A 20249-nucleotide genomic window follows, 5' to 3' on the forward strand; every position below is an offset into this window, starting at 1 on the left:
ACACAACACCCCAGACATAACAGTGATAGAGAAAAAAACATGTTTGGATCATAGATGTTGCTGTGCCAGTTGACAGCAGGGTAGAGGACAAAGAGCTGGAAAAGATCACAAAATACAAGGACCTACAAATTGAAGTTGAACGATTGTGGCGAAAGAACAACAATGAGTAATCCTGCCACTGATGAGTGAGTCGGTGCTCTAGGAAGGAATCCCAAAGAAGTCCTTGAAAAACATCTGGAAAGCCTAAACTTGGACAGAAGATTTATCAGGGTCCACATGCTGCAGAAAGCAGCGACTTCTAGGAACTGCACACATTCTACGCAAATACCTCTAATATCCTAGGTCCTTGGGAAGGACTCGATATTCAGAGATGAATTCCAGACACTTGTGCTGTGTTGTTATGTGTATAATAATAATAATAATAATAATAATAATAATAATAATAATAATAATAATAATAATAATAATAATAATAATAATAGACAAACTGGCGCGCTATAAAGTCGCGCCATTATGTTGGCCTCGTGGGGCTGCAGTTTATTTCCCATGCACTGCTGAATGGCAGAAGTTGTGAGTTAGTCGGCGTGATTCACTGACTGTGCGTGCAGAACGGTTTTTGCGTTACGATGACGGAGCTGTTGTGGGTGGTAACGTTGTGGGTGACTTACGGGAGGAGGGCTGTGCCGATTGATTTGGCAGCATTTCTTCCAGTTTGCCGAGGACCGCCAGGGGCCCCGTGCATGTGAGGGGCGGAGGTAGAATCCATTGAACCAGCTCCCCAGAACAACTAGAACAGTGGTGGCGAACCTTTGTCACTCCAGATGTTATGGACTACAATTCCCATCAGCCCCTTCCAGCATGGCCAATTCTCAATCTGTTGAAACCCAAACCCATAAGTGGTGGCAAACCTCTGGCACTCCAGATGTTATGGACTACAATTCCCACCAGCCCCTTCCAGCATGGCCAATTGGCCATGCTGGAAGGGGCTGATGGGAATTGTAGTCCATAACATCTGGAGTGACAAAGGTTCGCCACCACGGAACTAGAACCTCCCCCCAATTCAACCCACCCCCATTAGATAGATATTTATTATTACGGCCTTTTGGCCAGCCAACACCCACCCCCATTCCTTACACCATGATCTGGATTAGGGTCAGGTTTTACCCACTTTTCTTCCTCTAGAAGAACTCCTGTGCCTTCACCTGATGGGTAGATGTTTGGCAGGCTGGCATAGTAGGAAAGGGCACCTTTGCTTCTTGGAGGCACCAAAAAACCTGCCAGGACAATTGGTAGCAAGAGATCCCCTGCCCCTGCCCAGAGGTGAACAGTAGCACTGCTTCACTGTTGTAGTGTTGAACGGAGATGCTGGCTTTTTCACGCTGGGTGCTGTGTGCCTGTCTCTGTGTTAAAATGTTAAATTGCCAAAGCAAAGTCCTTCACAGGTTTGAAACACAGCATTAATGCCTGCGCCAGAATGCTGCTTTCATTGTCGGGGAGAGGGGTGTGTGTAACCTTCCCCTCAAACGTTTTCGCAACACAGGCAGCCAGCCAAAAACAGCAGCAGAGATGATTCAGTCACCAGCGAACGCTGCCTAAATGGATTTAGCACAGGTTCAGCTGGAGCACATCATGATGTTCAATTTGCGCCACTGTGATGCCCGGAGATAAAAACGCTTGCGGGGTGTGTGTGTGTGGGGGGGGGGAGAGATTTAGCTTATGTCTGTGGTGATGTCATTGCTTTGTGAGGACAGAATAGCTCAGTTACTATTCTGTGCTAGTTTAGCTGACGGTTGTGAGACAGAAAACAACGTGGAGAAAAACTGGTGTGTCAGACTCGGTGTGATGTTGCGTCTCCCGCTCTGTGTCTTTTAATGCAGCTGTTTTCGGTCCTGAAGGCGGGTTTAGAGACTTAAAACAGCCGCAGCAGTTTGGAGGTTTCCTCAAAATCTGAGGCCACCTGAGCTCCTTGATTTACTCGAGCAGGGAATGCCAGCGCGGGCCATGGACTGTGACGTCTCCGCTCTGGTCGCATGTGTGGTGGATGTTGAGGTTTTCACCAGCCAAGATGTTAAGGTATGTGCCCACCTTCCCCGGTTTGTAAAGACATCTTAAGGAGACGAGGCCGAAACGTTGCAAGGGAAGGGCTGCAGTCCTTTATCTGAAGAGATTACAGGGCATGTGTGTTGATGTGAACTTAAAGGATAGCTTTGAAATGTTGGCTTTTGAGGGGAGAAAGATGGATGGGCAGAATGAGATCATGCTTGATCGTTTAGTTCTCTGCGTGCTTTCCGGTGGGTTGTAAGTACGAACGAAACGACTTACAATTCAGTGTGTTTGATAATAGGGTTGGAAGCATACAAGAGATGTTTTAAAATGATAAGCCGGTTTTCTGTGTTTGTTGTCAGAATTCTTCTGGGGGTTTTCTTGCCTCAGACACAGCTCTTTCCGCGCTGCACGGCTTTATAGTAGCTGCAGTGTAGATCCTTCTGCATGGAAAAGTTGAGGCTGCTTATACAGATGTGTAACTTCAGAGCAACTCTTTTATGTGGAAGGCTGAAGTGCTGGGCTGTTTGTATTTTCATGCAGCTGTAATTGTCGCATCCTGTCTTCATGCTAGGTAACTACGTGCCTTGATGAAATAAATTATACTTTCCCCTCTTTGTTTCATAGCCCAATAAAGCACCACTGAAATGAAGTTTTAAAAGAGAAACTTTAAAATAAATGTGTTTGTAGACGGCAGGGAGGGAAGCTTTCCACGTAAATGAAGGATATGTAAAAAAGGGAGCCTGGGGTGCTCTGTCATCTCTGGATCCACAGCAAGAAGAGTCTGACAGTTTTTAAAAGCTGATTCTTAAATAGCTTAGATCCATTCCTTTTAGAATCACAACCCTTCCTTACATAGGTCTGTCCTTCTGCATTTCATCAGTCGCTGTGCAGTTGGATGGAAGTGCTTTTAGCTTCTCTGATCACAGGTTGGTGGGCGATTGAGTCGGTGGCCTTCTTTATTTCCACCTGGATCTTCGCAAAGCACCGTCTGCCCACCGCACGGAGCCTTCCTCTGGCCCAGGCACCAAGGGGAAAGCTTCTTGCTTTGGGAAAAGGCATGGCTGTCAGCAGAATGGATCTGCAGGGGGCGGCTCTTTGGTCCTCCACGGCAGTCATTTTGCAGCAGGGCCTGTTCTCTGCTCCTCACAAGCTGAACAAGATTGGAAATCTCTGCATAACCAGCAACTTCCCCCCTTTCCAAAGCTTACCTCGTGAAGCTCTTAACTGGGGGGGAAATATTCTATTTTTTGCCCTCCTTTGTTTATGAACTGGGTTGCTGAAACAGATGTTTGGCCTTAAAGGAAAGGTCGCCGCATTTCCACCTGGCACATCACCTCTCAAGATGTTCTCCGCTGGGCAGAGCCAAGTGCTGCCGCCTAAGATGTTGGCAACCTGGAGTGGGGGATCAGCAACCTGGCAGGTATGCGGAGCCCTCCAAGCTCTTTCTTATGCTGCTTGAGGCAAACCTTCTTGCCAGTTTCTGCCTATTCCAATTGGCCACATTTCTCTTAATGTCTTTGCGCTGGACATCCGTGCCAGTTTCACACTCGTGCGGTTCACAATGGTAATGTCTTGAGAGAGTTGCAATCCTTTTTTTTAGCCTAGTCTACTTCATAGCGGTGATGAAGATAAAGTGGAATGACCCCATGACAGCTGGCCTCAGTTCTTAAGGAAACAGAAGAACACAGGACCAGATTTTCAGAGGTCCTGAGCAGAGTTTCCGGGGTCCTTCTCCCTCTTCTATGTACTATATCTTGTCTCACAGTAAGAAAGAACCTCAGCGTTGAATTAGTAGGCAGCTACTTCCTGGACCTTCTTTGTATTGAAAGGAGGTGATACCCATCTTAGGAGCCCAGGAAAAAAAATATGAAATTGGAAGGTTTAAGTTTTGAAAAACCGATGGGTGGAGAAGAATCCCTAGGTGACCCCAATGAGAATTCGGTTAAAACCACTGTGATAGCCCAAGGGAGTCCAGAGATACAGGTGTTTTTACCCACGGCAGCCATTTTTGAAAAATCAGGGAGCCTGAATTTCAAAAAACTGATAAGTGGGAAGAATCCTTAGGGGCCGCTGAGCAGAATGCAATGAAGACCGCTGGGCTAGCCAAGGGGATCCCAGAGAGAAGGGTGGTTTTATCTGTTGCAGCCATTTTAAAATTGGGACTTTTTTCTACAGCAGGAGCATACTACTTTTACTTTTACCGAACAACGCAGAACCACATTTTGACCTTTTGGTGAGATAGCATAGACCAGACCCCTCCAGATGCCCTCCTTCCTTTCCCTTCCTCCCACCGACCTGCCTGTGTGTTCTTTCCCTGTCTCTTTGTGAACTCTCTCGGAACCCAAGCTTGCTGCTGCTTGCAGCCCTTTCCCCAGTGACTTGTTATTATTCATTTGAAGGGGGGTGGGGGGTGGGGGTGGGGGGAAGCCAGAGGATAAATCCTCTGAAAACCTTCCTAAATTGATCCTTCTTCTTCTTGTTCTTGGGCTATATTCCCCTTGAGGGGGTTGGCACTGACATTTTCTTTGCCAAATAGCTCGATTTTGGATATTTTCAGGGGTAAGGTTGACAGCAATGCTGTCCATCCACCATTTCTTTGGTCTTCCACGCAGGCGACAGCCTCTAGGGTCAAAGCTTCGGGTCGTTTTTGCAACAGAAGTCTCCTCCTGTCGCATCATGTGCTCGTGCCACTGGAGGCAGGCTTCCCTCGTTTTCTTTGTAATTGGTGTGATTCCAAGCCTTTATTGTATGTCTTTGTCCGTAACACGATCGGAAAGAGTCAGGCCGCGCATCCACCGGTGCACCTTCATTTCTATCACATGACCCCTTCCGCACATGCAAAATAATGCGTTTTCAAACCACTTTCACAACTGTTTGCAAGTGGATTTTGCTATTCCGCACAGCTTCAAAGAGCACTGAAAGCAGTTTGAAAGTGCATTATTCTGCGTGTGCGGAATGAGCCACATGAAGAGTCTGTTCATGTTTCCAAGTTGTTGACCAACGTTCTGTTCCAGATAGGTCCACAGGGCGAAGAACTGTGGCGTACACTTTTACCCTCAGACCTTCCTAAATTGAGCCTGACCCCCCATATATTGTTGGCTGATAAAGACTCTGTGAAATGTGAATATGAGCCAAGGAAAACGTTCGGTTGATCCGGATGCCAATTAGATGGGAGTTTTGAATGGGAGAGATCCCAAGTTGTTAATCTTATCACAGGATAGTTGGAAGTCATCGCGTAGGCATTGACTGCCAAGAACAGAGACTGCTTTGAGGAAGCTACAAACTTGGACTGTGAGCTTGCCTTATTTGTCCTCTAGCTTGGAACTTCAAATGGACAATATACAACTATACTGGAAATTAAGTTATATTAGGCATCGTTCCTAGAATAGAGGATTGTCTCTCAGTTGCTTGTTTTAGTCTGTTCTGTATTTTGTTCTTCTATGTTGGCATTGCACGTTGCACTTTTCTACATTAAAACCACCTGTATCGTTTTCTTAGTTGTTTTGGATTGTGGCCAGTGGCCATAGTGCAATAGTTGTTGTCTAGAATCCACTGGAAATGCCTCCAATGATTTGGGCGGGAGTGGAGAGAGACCAGAAGGAGCAAAACTCCGAGGTCAGGGAAAACATTGGGGTTGCCCACTCTCAGGAACTGTGGGGCTTCCAGGATCTCCGGCAGCGTATGTTTGAGTGCGTCTGCAGTGGAAAACTCTGCCTTGTAGGAAACGTACCGTCGCTGAAGGGCAGAGCACCAGTGCATAATCGGCCAAAGACATAGTGGAGATCTTAATGCTGAGGTGCTGCCAAAGTGTCAGACCTGGCTCTGCTGGGGCCAGGCATCACAGGGCTAGAGCCAAGGCCACACCTGTGCCTGCTGTTATCTGTGGTTTGAGGGTCTCTTTGCTCTGTCTCTTCGTGCTTGCTTGCAACTAGCGAAGTATGCATACTTTCCCCCATTGCCTATTTCCTGGAGACGGCAGTATGACTGTTGCGGCCTTGGGCAACTCATAACAATGCTGCATTCACACTCTCTCTTCTCAAGTGGGCAATTGTGGGAATCTGTGGGAGGAGGGGACACCTGAATGGATCATGTCTTAATGTATGGAGATATAAACTAGCTGCAAAAGTTTGATCGCCAGCTCTGGCTTTTTGCAGCCCAGGTCACGACACAGTTCAATGAAGCTCTAGAAATATTCCTGAGTCTCAATTATTGACTGGAGTAACAGACACTTACACAAAGCAATGCTTTTTTGAAAAATCCAGACAGCCAATCAGATCTCCAGTGGTCAATCAAAAATCTTGCTGGGCAGAAGCCTGGTTTGTCCCCACCCACTTCTAAAATCATGTGGCAGGCACCAGAGATGGGGTTGGCAGGAAGCGCGGTGCCCACAGAGAGCATATTGGAAACCCTAAAGAGCAAGAGAGAGAGAGAGAGAGGTTAACCCTATGGAGGGTGAGGCCAGCAAGGACTGGTGGGAAAAGCTTGATAGGACCTGGGCACTGCTGTGCACTATTGATACAATGCCTGCACTTCTGGGGATGTGTGGGGATGTGTGTTTCTGTTTAGAAAAAGGGATGTGGGCCATGTGCAATATATGTCTATAAATCACTACAACTGCAAAAGACTGGCTTTGTGACTGATTTTCAAAGGGGAGGAGGAAAACGTGGGCTTTGAAGGTGACCCAAATCATCTTATGTCTACAGGAAAAATTTGAGGGCCTATTTCGTGCTTATGACGACTGTGTGACGTTTCAGCTCTTTAAGAGTTTTCGGCGGGTACGAATAAACTTCAGCAACCCCAAATCAGCTGCTCGTGCGAGAACAGAGCTTCATGAAACACAGTTCCGAGGGAAGAAGTTAAAACTGTATTTTGCACAGGTAAGAATCTTTTACCGTGTCTCCCCAAAAATAAAGCAGGGTCTTATATTAATTTTTGCGCCAAAAGATGCGTTAGGGCTTATTTTCAGGGGATGTCTTCTTTCCCCCATGATTTCCCCCCACATCACCAGATCAGCTGCGCCGGGGAAGCTGTAACTAGGGCTTATTTTTGGAGTAGGGCTTATATTTCAAGCATCCTCCCAAAATCCAGAAAAATCATGCTAGGGCTTATTTTCGTAGTAGGTCTTATTTTCAGGGAAATGGGTAATATGAGAAAAGAGGTTTGGACCTTAAGGGGGGGGGGGGCCCAAAGCGCTCTGTGTGTGTGTGTGTGTGTGTGTGTGTGTGTGTGTGTGTGTGTGTGTGTGTGTGTGTGTGCGCGTGCTGTGTGTGTGTGTAAAGTATTACAGTATTGGGGTTTTTTCCCTTAATTTAGCATGAAACTTTTTCCTGAGTGGCAGTTGTAAATATTCAGTAGATGAAAATCGTGAGAGGAATTCTATACAGATATTTCTAATAAAAGGAATAGCAATACTTCTGTGTTTGGAAGAAATGGTCAAAATACTCCCAAGCGCTTGTTCGCACTGAAATCATGGGCAACAAGAATTACCCCTGGTGGGGTGGGTCCGCAGGCATGTCTTACTACTTTACAGTTCACCCACAGATAGTTTATGAATTCCTTCTGTAAGGAGAATTGTGTTTTGTGGCATGATGGGAGCCTGTGTAGTATATAAATGTATCCAGTTCCAAATTCACCTGCAATTGAGGTGGATAATCGTTTGGTTGCCACCAACACCACGTTAGTTGATGGGATATTCTGGAAACCTGCGAACTGCAAGTGAGGAGTGGCTCTAAAGATTTCATTGCATGGATTCCACCTCAGGCAACAGAAGATAACGCTCGTTTTCAATCACGGAAGAGAGTTTGCTAGATAAAGGAAAGCTCTTGAATTCTGCAAAGCAAAGGCTCATCAAACTTAATCTTAATGGAATTATTTCAAAAGAAAAATAGCTCTGACTAGTCTGATCCCATTAGAGCTCAGAAGCCAAGCAAGACCAGTACTTGGATAGGAGACCACCAAGGAAGGCTTTGCAGAAGAAGGCAACCACGGCAGATCGCCTCTACTCATCTCTTGCCTTGAAAACTCCATGAGGTAGAACTTTATGGGGTAGCCACGGGCTGCTTGGGACACTTTACCTTATGGTTATGTAGGAAACGTCTGAGACATTGTGTGAAGTTAGCAATTTAATTATTCGATTTAATTAATTAATTGATTGAGTTTGTTAAAATTTAATTTTATTTAATTATTCAAACAGGCCTACGTTTCCCAGGCACCCTTTGAGGCTTGTGATTGGACTGGGGTGAAATTGGAGGGAAATGGGCAGCCAGTCTCTCTACCAAGGGGCTGAGTATTTAGAGAAAGCAGCACCACATAGCTTGCTCTGAGCTCCTTTGGAGAATAGTTGGGATAAAAATGTTCTAGATAAATACTAAACTGAGGCAGTTGTCCTTTGTCACATTATGAGAAGACAAGACTCACTGGAGAAGAAGAAGAAGAGTTTGGATTTATATCCCCCTTTTCTCTCCTGTAGGAGACTCAAAGGGGCTGACAATCTCCTTGTCCTTCCCCCCTCACAAAAAACACCCTGTGAGGTGGGTGTGGCTGAGAAAGCTCCAAAGAACTGTGACTCGCCCAAGGTCACCCAGCTGGCACAGATAAGCCTCCACAGCTCAAGTGCCCTTAACCACTACGCCACTGCTGCTCCCTTAAGAAAAGACAGTAATGCTAAGAAAATCTGAAGGCAGCAGAAAAAGAGGAAGACCCATCTCCTATTACCTCCCATTGGAAACAATGGGGTATGGGGGCACCCCCTTTGGGAGTCCATAACTTTGGACCCCCTAAACCAAACCTCACCAAACCTGGCAGGTATCTTCAAGAGAGTCCCTCAAACAATCCCTGAAAGTTTGGTGCTGCTAGCCTAAACAATGCGCCCCCTGCAGGCCAAAAACCAAAAAAAACACTAAAATGTTTTTAAAACCCACAAATGGGGGGGGCGGAGCTTCTGACATGAATGGGGCGGTTTGAACCTGAGAAACCCCCCCCCCCTTACCTATGTCCTTGAGACCCAACATGAAATGAACTGACTTTATAATGGCCCTCTGTTTGCAAGACCTATGCAAGGCTGTTCACAAGAAGGTGTCTTGGAGGACATTTATTCATAGGGTTGCCATGAGTCAGAAGTAACTTGATGCTATTTACAACACACACACACACACACACACACACACACACACACACACACACACACACACACACACACACACACACACACACACACACACAGAGCTAGATAGTACATAGATGAAACAAGAAGGAGAGACAATGTGGCAATTACTTTATCCTGGGTCAATCTTTTATATAAGCTGAGCTTCCCACAATGGGGAATTTTATTTGCACTCTTGTTTTGTGCAATAAGATTCCTAAATCAGGGACCCTCTGAGCACAACATTCTTGTAAGCTCCAATAGGTGTGACCCCAGCAGAATACAGTGTACACCTAATCATGTAAATGTCCGTCTTGCAAACAGGTTCTCTGCCTTTGCCCTTTTGGTCTTCCCCCTGTTGAAACAAGAGTCCTGATTTGGTTTTCTCGTTCATTTGAAAGGTCCAGACCTCTGAGGCTGATGGGGACAAGCGGCACTTGGCTCCCCCGCAGCCGGCAAAGCAGTTTCTCATCTCCCCTCCCACCTCGTCTCCCATTGGTTGGCAGCCGGTCAGTGACACAACGCCTGTTATCAATTATGACCTCCTTTGCGCTGTTTCGCAACTGGAGCCAGGTAGGTTGCGTGATTGTGGCCTTGCGAAGTGTGCTTTTAAAAGGTATTTGTCCTGACTTTGTTCTGATTCTGTGTATTAAGCCCCTTGTGCTGCAAGCAGGAGTCAGCTATGGCGCATCAGACAGACAGACAGACAGACAGACAGACTGACTGACTGACTGACTGACTGACTGACTGACTGACTGACTGACTGACTGACTGACTGACTGACTGACTGACTGACTGACTGACTCAAGGCAAGTAGCAGGCAGCCGACAAATGTGTAAGACAGTCCAGAGTCAAGTAAGTCCAGGGATTCAAGCGGGCAGGCAGGGCTAGGTGCAAAAGTACAAGGCGTGGAGCAGAAAACCTAGTGTGTGGAGCTTTCCAGTGAAACACAGTCGTTGCACCCAGGCAGAGCCAAGGTTGAGACGGGGTTTACAGAGGAGATCCTGGCTAATGTGGCTAGGGTTCTGCAAGGACTCTGTCCTCCGCAGATGCCTCCATTTCTCAGAGCCTTCTTCCATACTGAGCAGCAATGCGAGCACTTCTCCTTTTACTACTCAGCTGCTTCTTTTGTCTTTGCCTTTTTCGAGCAGCTGGCTCACTATTCAGCTTGTCTGAGGTAAACTGATGGCTCTCCCAGCTGCCGGCATCAGACTCGGCTCTGCCTCAGCTGGCAGGGAAGGGCTCTGTTGTCCTCAGCTCCTGGTCCACAGTGCCTTCAGGGGCCACGTCAGAGTCCTCGTGTCCCAGGGCCACTCATGCCACTCCCCATCATTCTTCTGTTCAGTCGTTTAGTATGCACCTTGGGGCAGCATTCTGGGACAAACTTGTCAGCTACTGGTGGATACATAAGAGGGGGTCGTTTCAGTGGCAGCCCCATGATTATGGAACTGCCTTCCCAGAGAGGTGCATATGGCCCCCTCCCTTTTGACCTTTAGGAGGCAGTTGAAGATAATTTTCCTTAGAACTGCATTTGGTTATGTTCACTAGCAGCCCTGAGCTGTGATTTTAAATTTTGGGTTTTTTTAAATGTTTAAAATGTATTTTATGTGTTTCATTTATGTTGCAAGCCACCTTGAGCTTCGTAAGGAAGAAAGGTGGCTAATTAAGGTATTAACTAAATAAACAAAATGAATAAATAGATAAATTACCTGAAGTTTTTTTTGTCTTAGCAGTTTCTGTAGAGGGCTGTCAATTACACCCCCACCTCACCCCCATTCCCAGGTTTCTCAAGCAATTTGAGTGTGTGCAGATGTGAAATGAACATCAGTCTAGTTGTGAGATATTTACAGTCTGAGATTTGGGGAGAATAGTCTTGCAAAACAATGACCATTGTCAGGATTACTTGTTGCGCCTGTTGCATGTGACAGGGGAAGGGAAAAATATCACTGAGTGTTTATTTGCATAGTGTAGAGGAAGAGATAACTTCTCTCCTCTCTGTGTGGGTCAGGACCTTGAGAACACTCACAACTTGGAGACAGAAAATCTTTTAAAATATCTTTTGAAGGTTTTATTGACTACAAAGTCCTTTTAATAAACCAAAAATACTGGCAAGCAATCAGTCCATGAAGGGCCAGCAACTAAAAACCAAGACATAAAACACATCCTTGGAAGTACAGATATTAACTCCATAAGCAAGCAATGAATCTTATAAAAGCTCTAAGCACCAAACAGCATAGTTGCAACTAACTGCAACAAGCGGAAAAAGGGAGGTTAAGTTAAGCCAGCCTAAATAGTCAGCTATAGAAAACATTATCCCCCAGGTGATCTATATCACCCATTAACGCAAGCAGGTAGTATGACTCATCATTCTTATTGGATGCTAAACATTCCATTGTTAGGGAAACCTGTTGAAGATGGAATGCAGATGCTGCCTTAGGTCGAAAGGTAGGATCCATACGGAGGACCACCTTGTCATCATGGAAAACGCAGAGGTTAGGGTTAATGGAAAGGGCACAAAGTTCCGAAATCCTCCTGGCCGAGGTAATAGATGTCAAAAACAAGACCTTCATCCTGAGCCATCTTAAATGGATGGTCTGAATGGGCTCAAATAGAGACTTCGTGAGGGCCAAGAGAACCGTGTGGAGTCGCCAGGATGGGAACCGATGACAAATAGGGGATTGAGATTGTTGAACCCCTATCAGAAATCTGAGGACGTCCGGATGTTGTGTGGCTGGAAAACTGTGAAAGTGTTGCCAGACAGTGGATAAGGCAGCTACCTGTCTCCTCAGCGTATTGCTTCTGAGCCCAGATTCGAAACCTTCTTGTAAGAATTCTAAGACTGCAGACAAGGGTGGAGATTCCAGGTCGATGCTCTTGGATCTGGCCCACCCCACAAACTTCTTCCATGTATAGTTGTAAATCCTGAGAGTGGACTGACGTCTAGAGGCCTGGCTACCTTCCTCGAATAACCCTTAGACAACAGTTTTCTCCACTCAACAGCCAGGCAGTCAGCCTGAGCCAGACTGGGTCGGGATGCAGCAGGGGTCCCTGGTGGAGTACATAAGAACATAAGAACTAGCCTGCTGGATCAGACAAGAGTCCATCTAGTCCAGCATTCTGCTACTCGCAGTGGCCCACCAGGTGCCTTTGGGAGCTCACATGCAGGATGTGAAAGCAATAGCCTTCTGCTGCTGCTGCTGCTCCTGAGCACCTGGTCTGCTAAGGCATTTGCAATCTGAGATCAAGGAGGATCAAGATTGGTAGCCATAGATTGACTTCTCCTCCATAAATCTGTCCAAGCCCTTTTTAAAGCTATCCAGGTTAGTGGCCATCACCACCTCCTGTGGCAGCATATTCCAAACACCAATCACACATAGTTCCGGAAACACTGGTAATCGCCACGGAGAGCCTATGGATAGTTCCTGTATTGTTGAGAACCATGGTCTCCGTGGCCATAAGGGCGCCACTAAGATCACTTGAGCTTTCTCCACCATGATCTTTCGAAGTAGTTTTGGAATGATAGGAATGGGTGGAAAAGGATAAAGAAGGGTTGGAGGCTACGGGCTGACTAGGGCGTCCACTGACAGAGCCTTGTGATGGTAGAACCTGGTCATGAATTGGGAGACTTGAGCATTCTGTGCCGTGGTAAATAAGTCAACGGTTGGATACCTCTGGGTGATGTTTAGAAAAACCTCTTTGTTCAAGGTCCATTCCGCCAGAGAGATGGTTTGTCGACTTAGCCAATCCGCATTCAGATTCAAGGAACCTTTGATGTGTTCAGCCTTGATATTCTGAACATTGAGTTCCGCGCAGGTTAGAATTTGGGATGTTTCCTTGGACAGACGTGAGGATCAAGAACCCCCCTGGTTGTTGAGATAAGATTTTGCCGCAATGTTGTCTGTGCGGATAAGAATATGTTGACCTGTAATTAAATGTTGAAACGATAGGAGAGCTAAGAGGATGGCTTTCACTTGGATAGATGTTGATCCCACTTTCCTTGGGCATAGTGGTGGTCGAGGTTGACCACCCAGCCCTGTAGGCTGGCATCCGTGAAGATCTATCGTCGGTAGGTACTGTTTGCCCTGATTGAGGTTCTGCTTGCAGAGCCACCATCAAAGTTGTTCCTTGGTGGCCCAAGGAACTAGAATGGGTCTGTCTCTTTTTTGTATGATATCCTGTTGAAAGGGTCAGAGCAAACGTTGTAGAGGACGAGCATGGAACATTCCCCACTGTACCAGGTCCATGGATGCAGTCAGTATCCCTAGGAGTTTTACCAAGAACATTAAGGATGTTGATCTGGGTTGCATGATCGATCTGATCATCCCCTAGATCTTGAGAATTTTCTCCTCGGGAAGGAAGAACGCGTTTTGGTTGGAGTCTATAATTGCCCTGAGATGGAGGATCCATTGTGTTGGAACAAGGATGCTCTTCTGCTTGTTGAACCCATGATGTTGAAGGGTCTGCATGACTATCTCTAGGTCCTGGATCGCCTTCTCCCTGGTTCTGGATCAAATCAAGAGATCGTCCAGGTATGGATGAATATGTATCCCCTGTTGATGAAGCAGAGTGACCGGAGCCAGAAGGATTTTGGAGAAGACACAAGGGGCAGAAGCCAGCCCGAACAGAAGAGCTCTGAATTGGTAGTGATTGGTTGCAATGGCAAATCTCAGGAATTTTCAGTGTGAGGGTCTGATTGGAATGTGAAGATAGGCTTCAGCTAAGTCCAAGGAGGTCAGGTAGTCCCCTGGTCTGAGAGCCTCCGAGATGGTCTGGAGGGATTCCATCTTGAACCTGTGAAGTTTGAGGAACTTGTTGACGATCCCTGAGGTTGAGGATAGCCCTCCAGTCCCCGCTCTTTTTGGGAACCGTGAAGAAATGAGAGTAATGACCTGAGAAGAACTCTTCTTTGGGGACTGCTTCTATTGCTCTGATTGCTAGGAGGTGGTCTACCGCTTGCATCATCCTTAAGGCTTTTTCCCTTCTGTTGCTGAGAGGAGAGGGAAGGTATCGAGTAGGAGGAAAGGACTGGAATTCTATGGAATTTCCTCAGTGTGTGAAAAATGTTCCCTGGCGTTGTCATCCTCTTCTGAACTGTCCCCTTCATCCCCAAGGAAGTGGAGAGGGTCCTCTGTAGGGTCTCTAGGGTAACCCCGAGGTTGCCTGTGATCTGGAGATGGGGATCTAGGGTAACCCCTAGCATGCCCATGAGGAGGGGGTCCCTTCGAGAGGACCTAGGGTAATCCCTAGTTAGTCCCTGCAATGCACCTGATGGACCCGGCAACAGGGAGCTAGGGTAACCCCTAGACCCATGCACATGCGCTTGAGTTGCCCTGGATACAGAGGTATTGGGTACAGTAGAATATTGGGTACAGTAGACCTATGGAGCTGCTGTAGTTTATCCTCAATAGCTTTGTTGAGAAAGTTGGCAAAATCAGCAGGAGTGAGTGATTGCCAATTAAATGGGGCCTCAGCGTCTACAAAATGTTCCCCCTCCTCCATACTGATCTCCTCCCCCCTTTCGCAACGGTCATGTTGCCTGGGTTCGTCAGGCAGGAGAATGTCTCTCCCACCCTCTGCTCTGTTGAATGAGCCAGCGTCAGGAGTTCTTTGCTCTGGAGGGAGGAGGGGGGGAGATCTCTCCGCTTGGAGAGACTCTTGAGAGGCACCGCTTTGAGAAGCAGATGAAAGGCTGACTGGCCGCTCAGAACGTGGCTTTTCTTTCTGAGCTGATTGCTTCTCAGCGGGGGGCTCAGGAGCAGAGCGCTTTGCAAGCGGTTGCTTTGATTGTCCCTTGTGTGTGACTATGGCCAGAATCTCCCCTGGTGGCTTCTGCTGCTGATCGATGGAAATATCCCCTGGGAGGGGAAAAGTGCTGAGCGGCCATTTGGAGGGGGTTTTTTTTTGGCGGGAAGGTTACTGGGAGAAGTGTTTGCCCTCAAACCCAACTACCCCCCCCCAAGGTAGTCCCCCTTACTCACGCACAATCACAGGAGACAAAGAGAAAGAAGGGACACAGACAGAAAGGCAAAAGGCTGAGGGAAAAATGTTCTAGGCTAATTCTGGTGTGGAGCACCAAGAATTTCGTGCACTCCCTGATTAGGCAGGAAAGAATACTGCCCAAAATGGATGCCTCGCCTCAACAGAAAGTGACGAAATTCCTTTTCCTGCCTCCCCAAGATGGGGTGGAAAGCACCCATCAAGATGCCTTTCGCCTAGAAGAGAATGGGTTGTCACCTCCAGGTTGAGAAATTTCTGGAGATTTGGGGGGGGATGGAACCTGGGGAAAACAGAGAGCTCAGTGAGGTATAATGCCATAGAGCAGAGGTGTCCAACTCTAATGCTTCAGATGTTCATGGACTACAATTCCCATCAGCCCCTGCTGGCATGGCCAATTGGTCCATGAACATCTGAAGCGGCAGAGTTAGACACCCCTGCCATAGAGTCTCTTCTCCAAAGGAGCCATTTTCTCCGGGAGAACTGATCTCCGTCATCTGGAGATCAATTGTAATTCCAGAAGCTTGCTGGGTGATGTTGGACCCATCACACAACTCACAAGGTTATTGCTGTGGGAGAACAGAGGAGAGCAGATGTTCTAAGCTGCTGGTCAGTCCCAGTTAGGGAGAAAAGCGGAATAAAAACAAATAAATACATCTGCCCATTTGTGTGTGTAGCAGAATACCAGGGTGGAGATTTCCCTTTTTAAAAGTTCTTTGTATGCATCTCCAGCAATGGATATCCCCACGCTGCACCCCGTGTGATTTGTTCTGAAAAACCTGCATTTTATGTTGCCACGTGTGCTGCATGAAAAGAACATGAGCACCAACTCTACACACACGCACGCCCATCCCTTTGCAGGAGAAAACATTTAGACCAGTTATCTGCATGATAAATCAATTCCTGCTTCAGAATGAAACGTTACCCATTATTCTGCATTCTGGAATAGCATTGCACAAAGGTCGTGTGGCTCTCCGCTTTGAAGAGCCTGCGGGCAGAGCTAGGACAAGTCAGTGTGGGGAGAATTTTTCCTCCCTCCTCCTCCCCTCCCCCCCCCTGTGTTATTTTTAGCACATATTGGTAAGATCAATTTTAGTTAAGTGCAGATGACAGTTTTAAAATGAGCTGCCAGGATAAGATGTAAGCCCGCTACTGTTAGCATTCCATTTCCAAAACAAGGACAGAAACACCACCTTCCTCCTTTGAGAAGTCCCTCTGCTAAATGCTTGTTTTATGCGGTACATTAATTTACATTTTCATATAGACGAACTGTAATAATTGATCGCCCCCCCGAAGCCTGCTGATGTTTTCTAACTTGATTTTGCAAGCTGTACACTTCTGTCCCAACGCTTTGGTTGCGGTCTCTTAAATAAAAATGTAAATAAATCACTTCCGCTCACACAAATCCATTGAGCCGCACTAAGCGTGTGCAAGGGTTTCAGAGGCTCGCCGTGGTGGTCTGCAGCACAACAACTGGATTAGAGTCCATGATCACCCCTGAGGAACAGAGCTTTTACTTTCAAAAGCTTGAATCCTGAAAATCCTCTGATAAGGTGCTCCCGGGGGCTAAACTAGACTGTGGGCGGGGCTAGTGAGCAGGGGCGGATCTGCCAGAGGGACAAGTGAGAGTGGGGCTCAGTGGTGGGGCCTCCCACTGCTGAGTCTTGCCCCGGCTTCCGTGCAGGTCGAGCCCCACTCCCGGTCTCCGTGCAGGCCGGCAGGACTTGGGGAGTGTTTCTTCAAGGATAAAAGCAGATTGAGGGTGCAGTTAGTTACTTCATTCTGCTGGGATCTTGAGGGCGGGGGCTAGAGGGGAAGGGATGTTAGCCCAGAAATGCTGCGTTGAAACTTAGTTCCAGAAAAGAGCTAGAGGTGGCTGTGTGCTGTGATCCTGTTCAATAAGCCTGTTTCTGCACCTGAGAGTCTAGCTATGGCAGGGCGGTCGACAGAACCTGACACTCCTTCCACTTCATCTTAGCAGCTCAAGTTTCCAAATCCAGTTGTGAATAATTTCTGAAGTGCGTGCACAATCCCACAATGTGTGGACATGGCCCAAGTGTCCGTAAAATGTTCTGATGGAAATTTCACCCATCAGTAGGCTTGGAAATGCTGTAGCCGATCCATGGCCGATGTACTCCGAATGTCTGGCCCAGGAGTCCTTAACATAGAGCCCGCCGGCGCCATGGTTCCTGTCAACACCAAGTATTTTTAGGAAGTGATTGGGGCTTTCATTCAGCAAATCTTCTGATTGGCCATTAGAGATTTTATTGGCTGTGCAGATTTTAAAAAAATGTTGCTTTGACAGCAGCTACCACCACAGCACAAGGATCTTCAAGGAGCAGCAGTGGCGTAGTGGCTAAGAGCAGTGGCTAAGAGCAGGTGCACTCTGATCTGGAGGAACCGGGTTTGATTCCCAGCTCTGCCGCTTGAGTTGTGGAGGCTTATCTGAGGAATTCAGATTAGCCTGTGCACTCCCACAAACGCCAGCTGGGTGACCTTGGGCTAGTCTCAGCTTTTCGGAGCTCTCTCAGCCCCACCCACCTCACAGGGTGTTTGTTGTGAGGGGGGAAGGGCAAGGAGATTGTCAGCCCCTTTGAGTCTCCTGCAGGAGAGAAAAGGGGGATATAAATCCAAACTCCTCCTCTTCCTCCTCCTCCTCCTCCTCCTCCTCCTCCTCTTCTTCTTCTTCTTCTTCTTCTTCTTCTTCTTCTTCTTCTTCTTCTTCTTCTTCTTCTTCTTCTTCTTCTTCTTCTTCTTCTTCTTCTTCTTCTTCTTCTTCTTCTTCTTCACTGTGTGACTGAAGGCAGCTATTTTGTGACTTGTTCCTCCTCCTGCTGCCACCATTTTGTGGCTGCCATGTTATGGAGGTGCTCTCTCTGCTGCACCAGAATTCCAAAGAGGCCCACAGGTTCAAAATGGTTGGGGACCCCTGACCTCACCACCATACTTTCACGATAGAGAAGGACATGGCTCTTTGCCAGACATGGAAACGGGAACTTTTCTTCTAAATGCTTGTCTTTCCTTGCAGGTGAGAAATACGAGTTACACGCTGGCACAGAGTCCACTCCGAGCGTCATCGTGCAGATCTGTGACAGTGGCTTGGAGGAGGATCCAAAGAATTCACCAAAGCCAAAAATAGCTCAGACTCGCCGTCCAGGCCTGCCTCCTCCGGTGTCTGACTAACTGTCTCCTGCGAGAGTCTCTCTTCTTTCTTCAGCCTTTGTCCCATTTGTTTTTCCATTGGCTTTGTTTCTTTGTGAAAGGGCAAGCCCTTGGCCAGGGAGTCGTGGCCTGTTTGAGCTTCGTGGAGTGTTCTCTTCCACTGCTGTGAAGTCTGACTTAGCTAACAGGTTAGGAAAATGTTATTTGTAACCGTAGCAGGGTTCCCAGTGGTTGATGCATCTGAGATCAGGCCAGGGTGGGATGAAGAGTTGAGGCTCAGTTTTTCGCAGCTTGCTTTGTCGAGGAACTTTGACACATCATTCAGTCGGCGGCGGCAATGATACCGCATGGTTGCTTAATTCATCAGAGTGGTCCCCTGAGATTTCCCACCTCCTTCCAGATTCCCAACTCCCATTGGGTTCAAGATCCCTGCTGAGGTATACTTCATAGGTTGGATCCTGTGTTCAGGTTCTATGACTGAAGTCAATAAGGGACTCTGGATTCTTGATCAGAAGTCTTTATTGATAACAACAGCACGTACCTGGCTTTGCAAAAGCCAGTTCTGGCCACACTTGCAATGACAACTATCCCCATGCAGCAACCATAAATCCCCCCTCCTTTTTCCATTGGAATGTGAGAAAGACACAGCGAAAAGAAAGAGCCATTGGAGAGGCAAGCATCCCAAGGCCACAGCCGCGATAGACCAGCCACCTGCCGCCGCCAGGGTCATTCCTATTATCTATAGTTGCAACCACCAAAGGAAATGAAAGGAAGTTCTGTTAACAAAGGAGGGAGGAGCGAGCGCTACCTCTTTTCTGGAGCAGGTGTGAATGCCCTCATCTATAGTCATTCCTTTGATGGAAGGAGAAAACGCATCCTGACACCTGTGGGTCTGTTCCACTAACTCCAGTGCTTTCGCTTCTGGTGCATGTATGACGTCACACTATTCCAAAACAGACCCCTGTTCTGTCAAGGCCTGTATTGCCTACTCAGACCGGCAGCAGCTCTCCACAGTCTCAAGCAGAGTTCTTTGGCATCACCCACTATCTGATCCTTTTTGAAGTAGAAATGGTAGGAATCGAACCTGGGACCTTCAGCATTCCAAGCAGATGCTCTGCCACTGAGCCACAAAAGGTGGCTGCAAGGCTCCAATGCGAGAGTCTCAATGCCGGGGAAAGCATTGGAGTTAGCTAGGCAGAGATGCGGGATCCAGCCCAGTGGCTTGGAGACATCTCCCTTCCTTTGCCTCTTTGAAAAGACGTAACAAAATCCCCACAACTTTCAGCAACATCAGGAAGGCTGATGACTGTGGTGCCTCTTGCCGGGATGGGCTTCCTCTCCAGTCTGAGACAGGGACCGGACTTCAGCGGACGGCGGCTTGCTCTGCGTGCCTAGAAGCCTGGAGTCAGTCCTGGGCATCTCTAATGAAACGTCAGGTAGCAAGTCTGGGAGAGGCTTTGCCAGTCCAAATGGGGACTACTGAGCTAGGTGGACCAGCGCTAGAAAAGCTGCTCTGCATAATCTCAAGGAACTGCCTTCTACTGGATCAGAGTGTTGGCCCACTAGGGCCAGTCTCAGGGGTGTAGCTAGGGAAAAATGGAGGCTGGGACAGACTCCGAGGTTTCAGCGCCCCCACGCCACCCAACGCCCCATTTACCTTAGCCAGCGGTGGGGCAGGGACAGGGGCAGCGGCCTCCACAAGCCCTATCGGGCTGGGGCCAGGCAGGGGCATGCGCAGCAACCTCTGCTGGGCCTGGCCGGGCGAGGAGAGGAGGAGCGGTGTGGGGGTGATTTTCCACCCCATGTGACCCCAACTGCATCCGCCCGGGGCACCTGTCCTCATGCCACCCCGTGTTAGCTACACCAAGGTCAGTCTTGCCTGCTCAGACTGGCAGCGACTCTCTAA

At 47.7% G+C, this 20249-nt stretch overlaps 1 protein-coding gene across 1 annotated transcript; it reads left to right on the plus strand.

The window, feature by feature from the left end:
* The first annotated feature begins 1592 nt into the window (after positions 1-1592).
* Positions 1593-19114, plus strand: RCAN2 (regulator of calcineurin 2). The gene is made up of 4 exons (XM_048502923.1): positions 1593-2073; positions 6750-6923; positions 9589-9760; positions 18210-19114. Exons 1-4 carry the CDS (start codon positions 1987-1989, stop codon positions 18362-18364), a joined length of 588 nt encoding a protein of 195 aa, XP_048358880.1. The 5' UTR covers positions 1593-1986; the 3' UTR covers positions 18365-19114.
* The last annotated feature ends 1135 nt before the right edge of the window (positions 19115-20249 follow it).

This window comes from Sphaerodactylus townsendi, linkage group LG01, assembly GCF_021028975.2.
Source record: "Sphaerodactylus townsendi isolate TG3544 linkage group LG01, MPM_Stown_v2.3, whole genome shotgun sequence".
NCBI classification, from domain to species: Eukaryota; Metazoa; Chordata; class Lepidosauria; order Squamata; family Sphaerodactylidae; genus Sphaerodactylus; species Sphaerodactylus townsendi.

Coding starts and splice junctions, on each gene's coding strand:
- RCAN2 (XM_048502923.1), top strand. CDS start 1,987: ATGCCAGCGCGGGCCATGGACTGTGACGTCTCCGCTCTGGTCGCATGT. Junction 2,074..6,749: donor TCACCAGCCAAGATGTTAAG/GTATGTGCCCAC, acceptor TTATGTCTACAG/GAAAAATTTGAGGGCCTATT. Junction 9,761..18,209: donor TGTTTCGCAACTGGAGCCAG/GTAGGTTGCGTG, acceptor CTTTCCTTGCAG/GTGAGAAATACGAGTTACAC.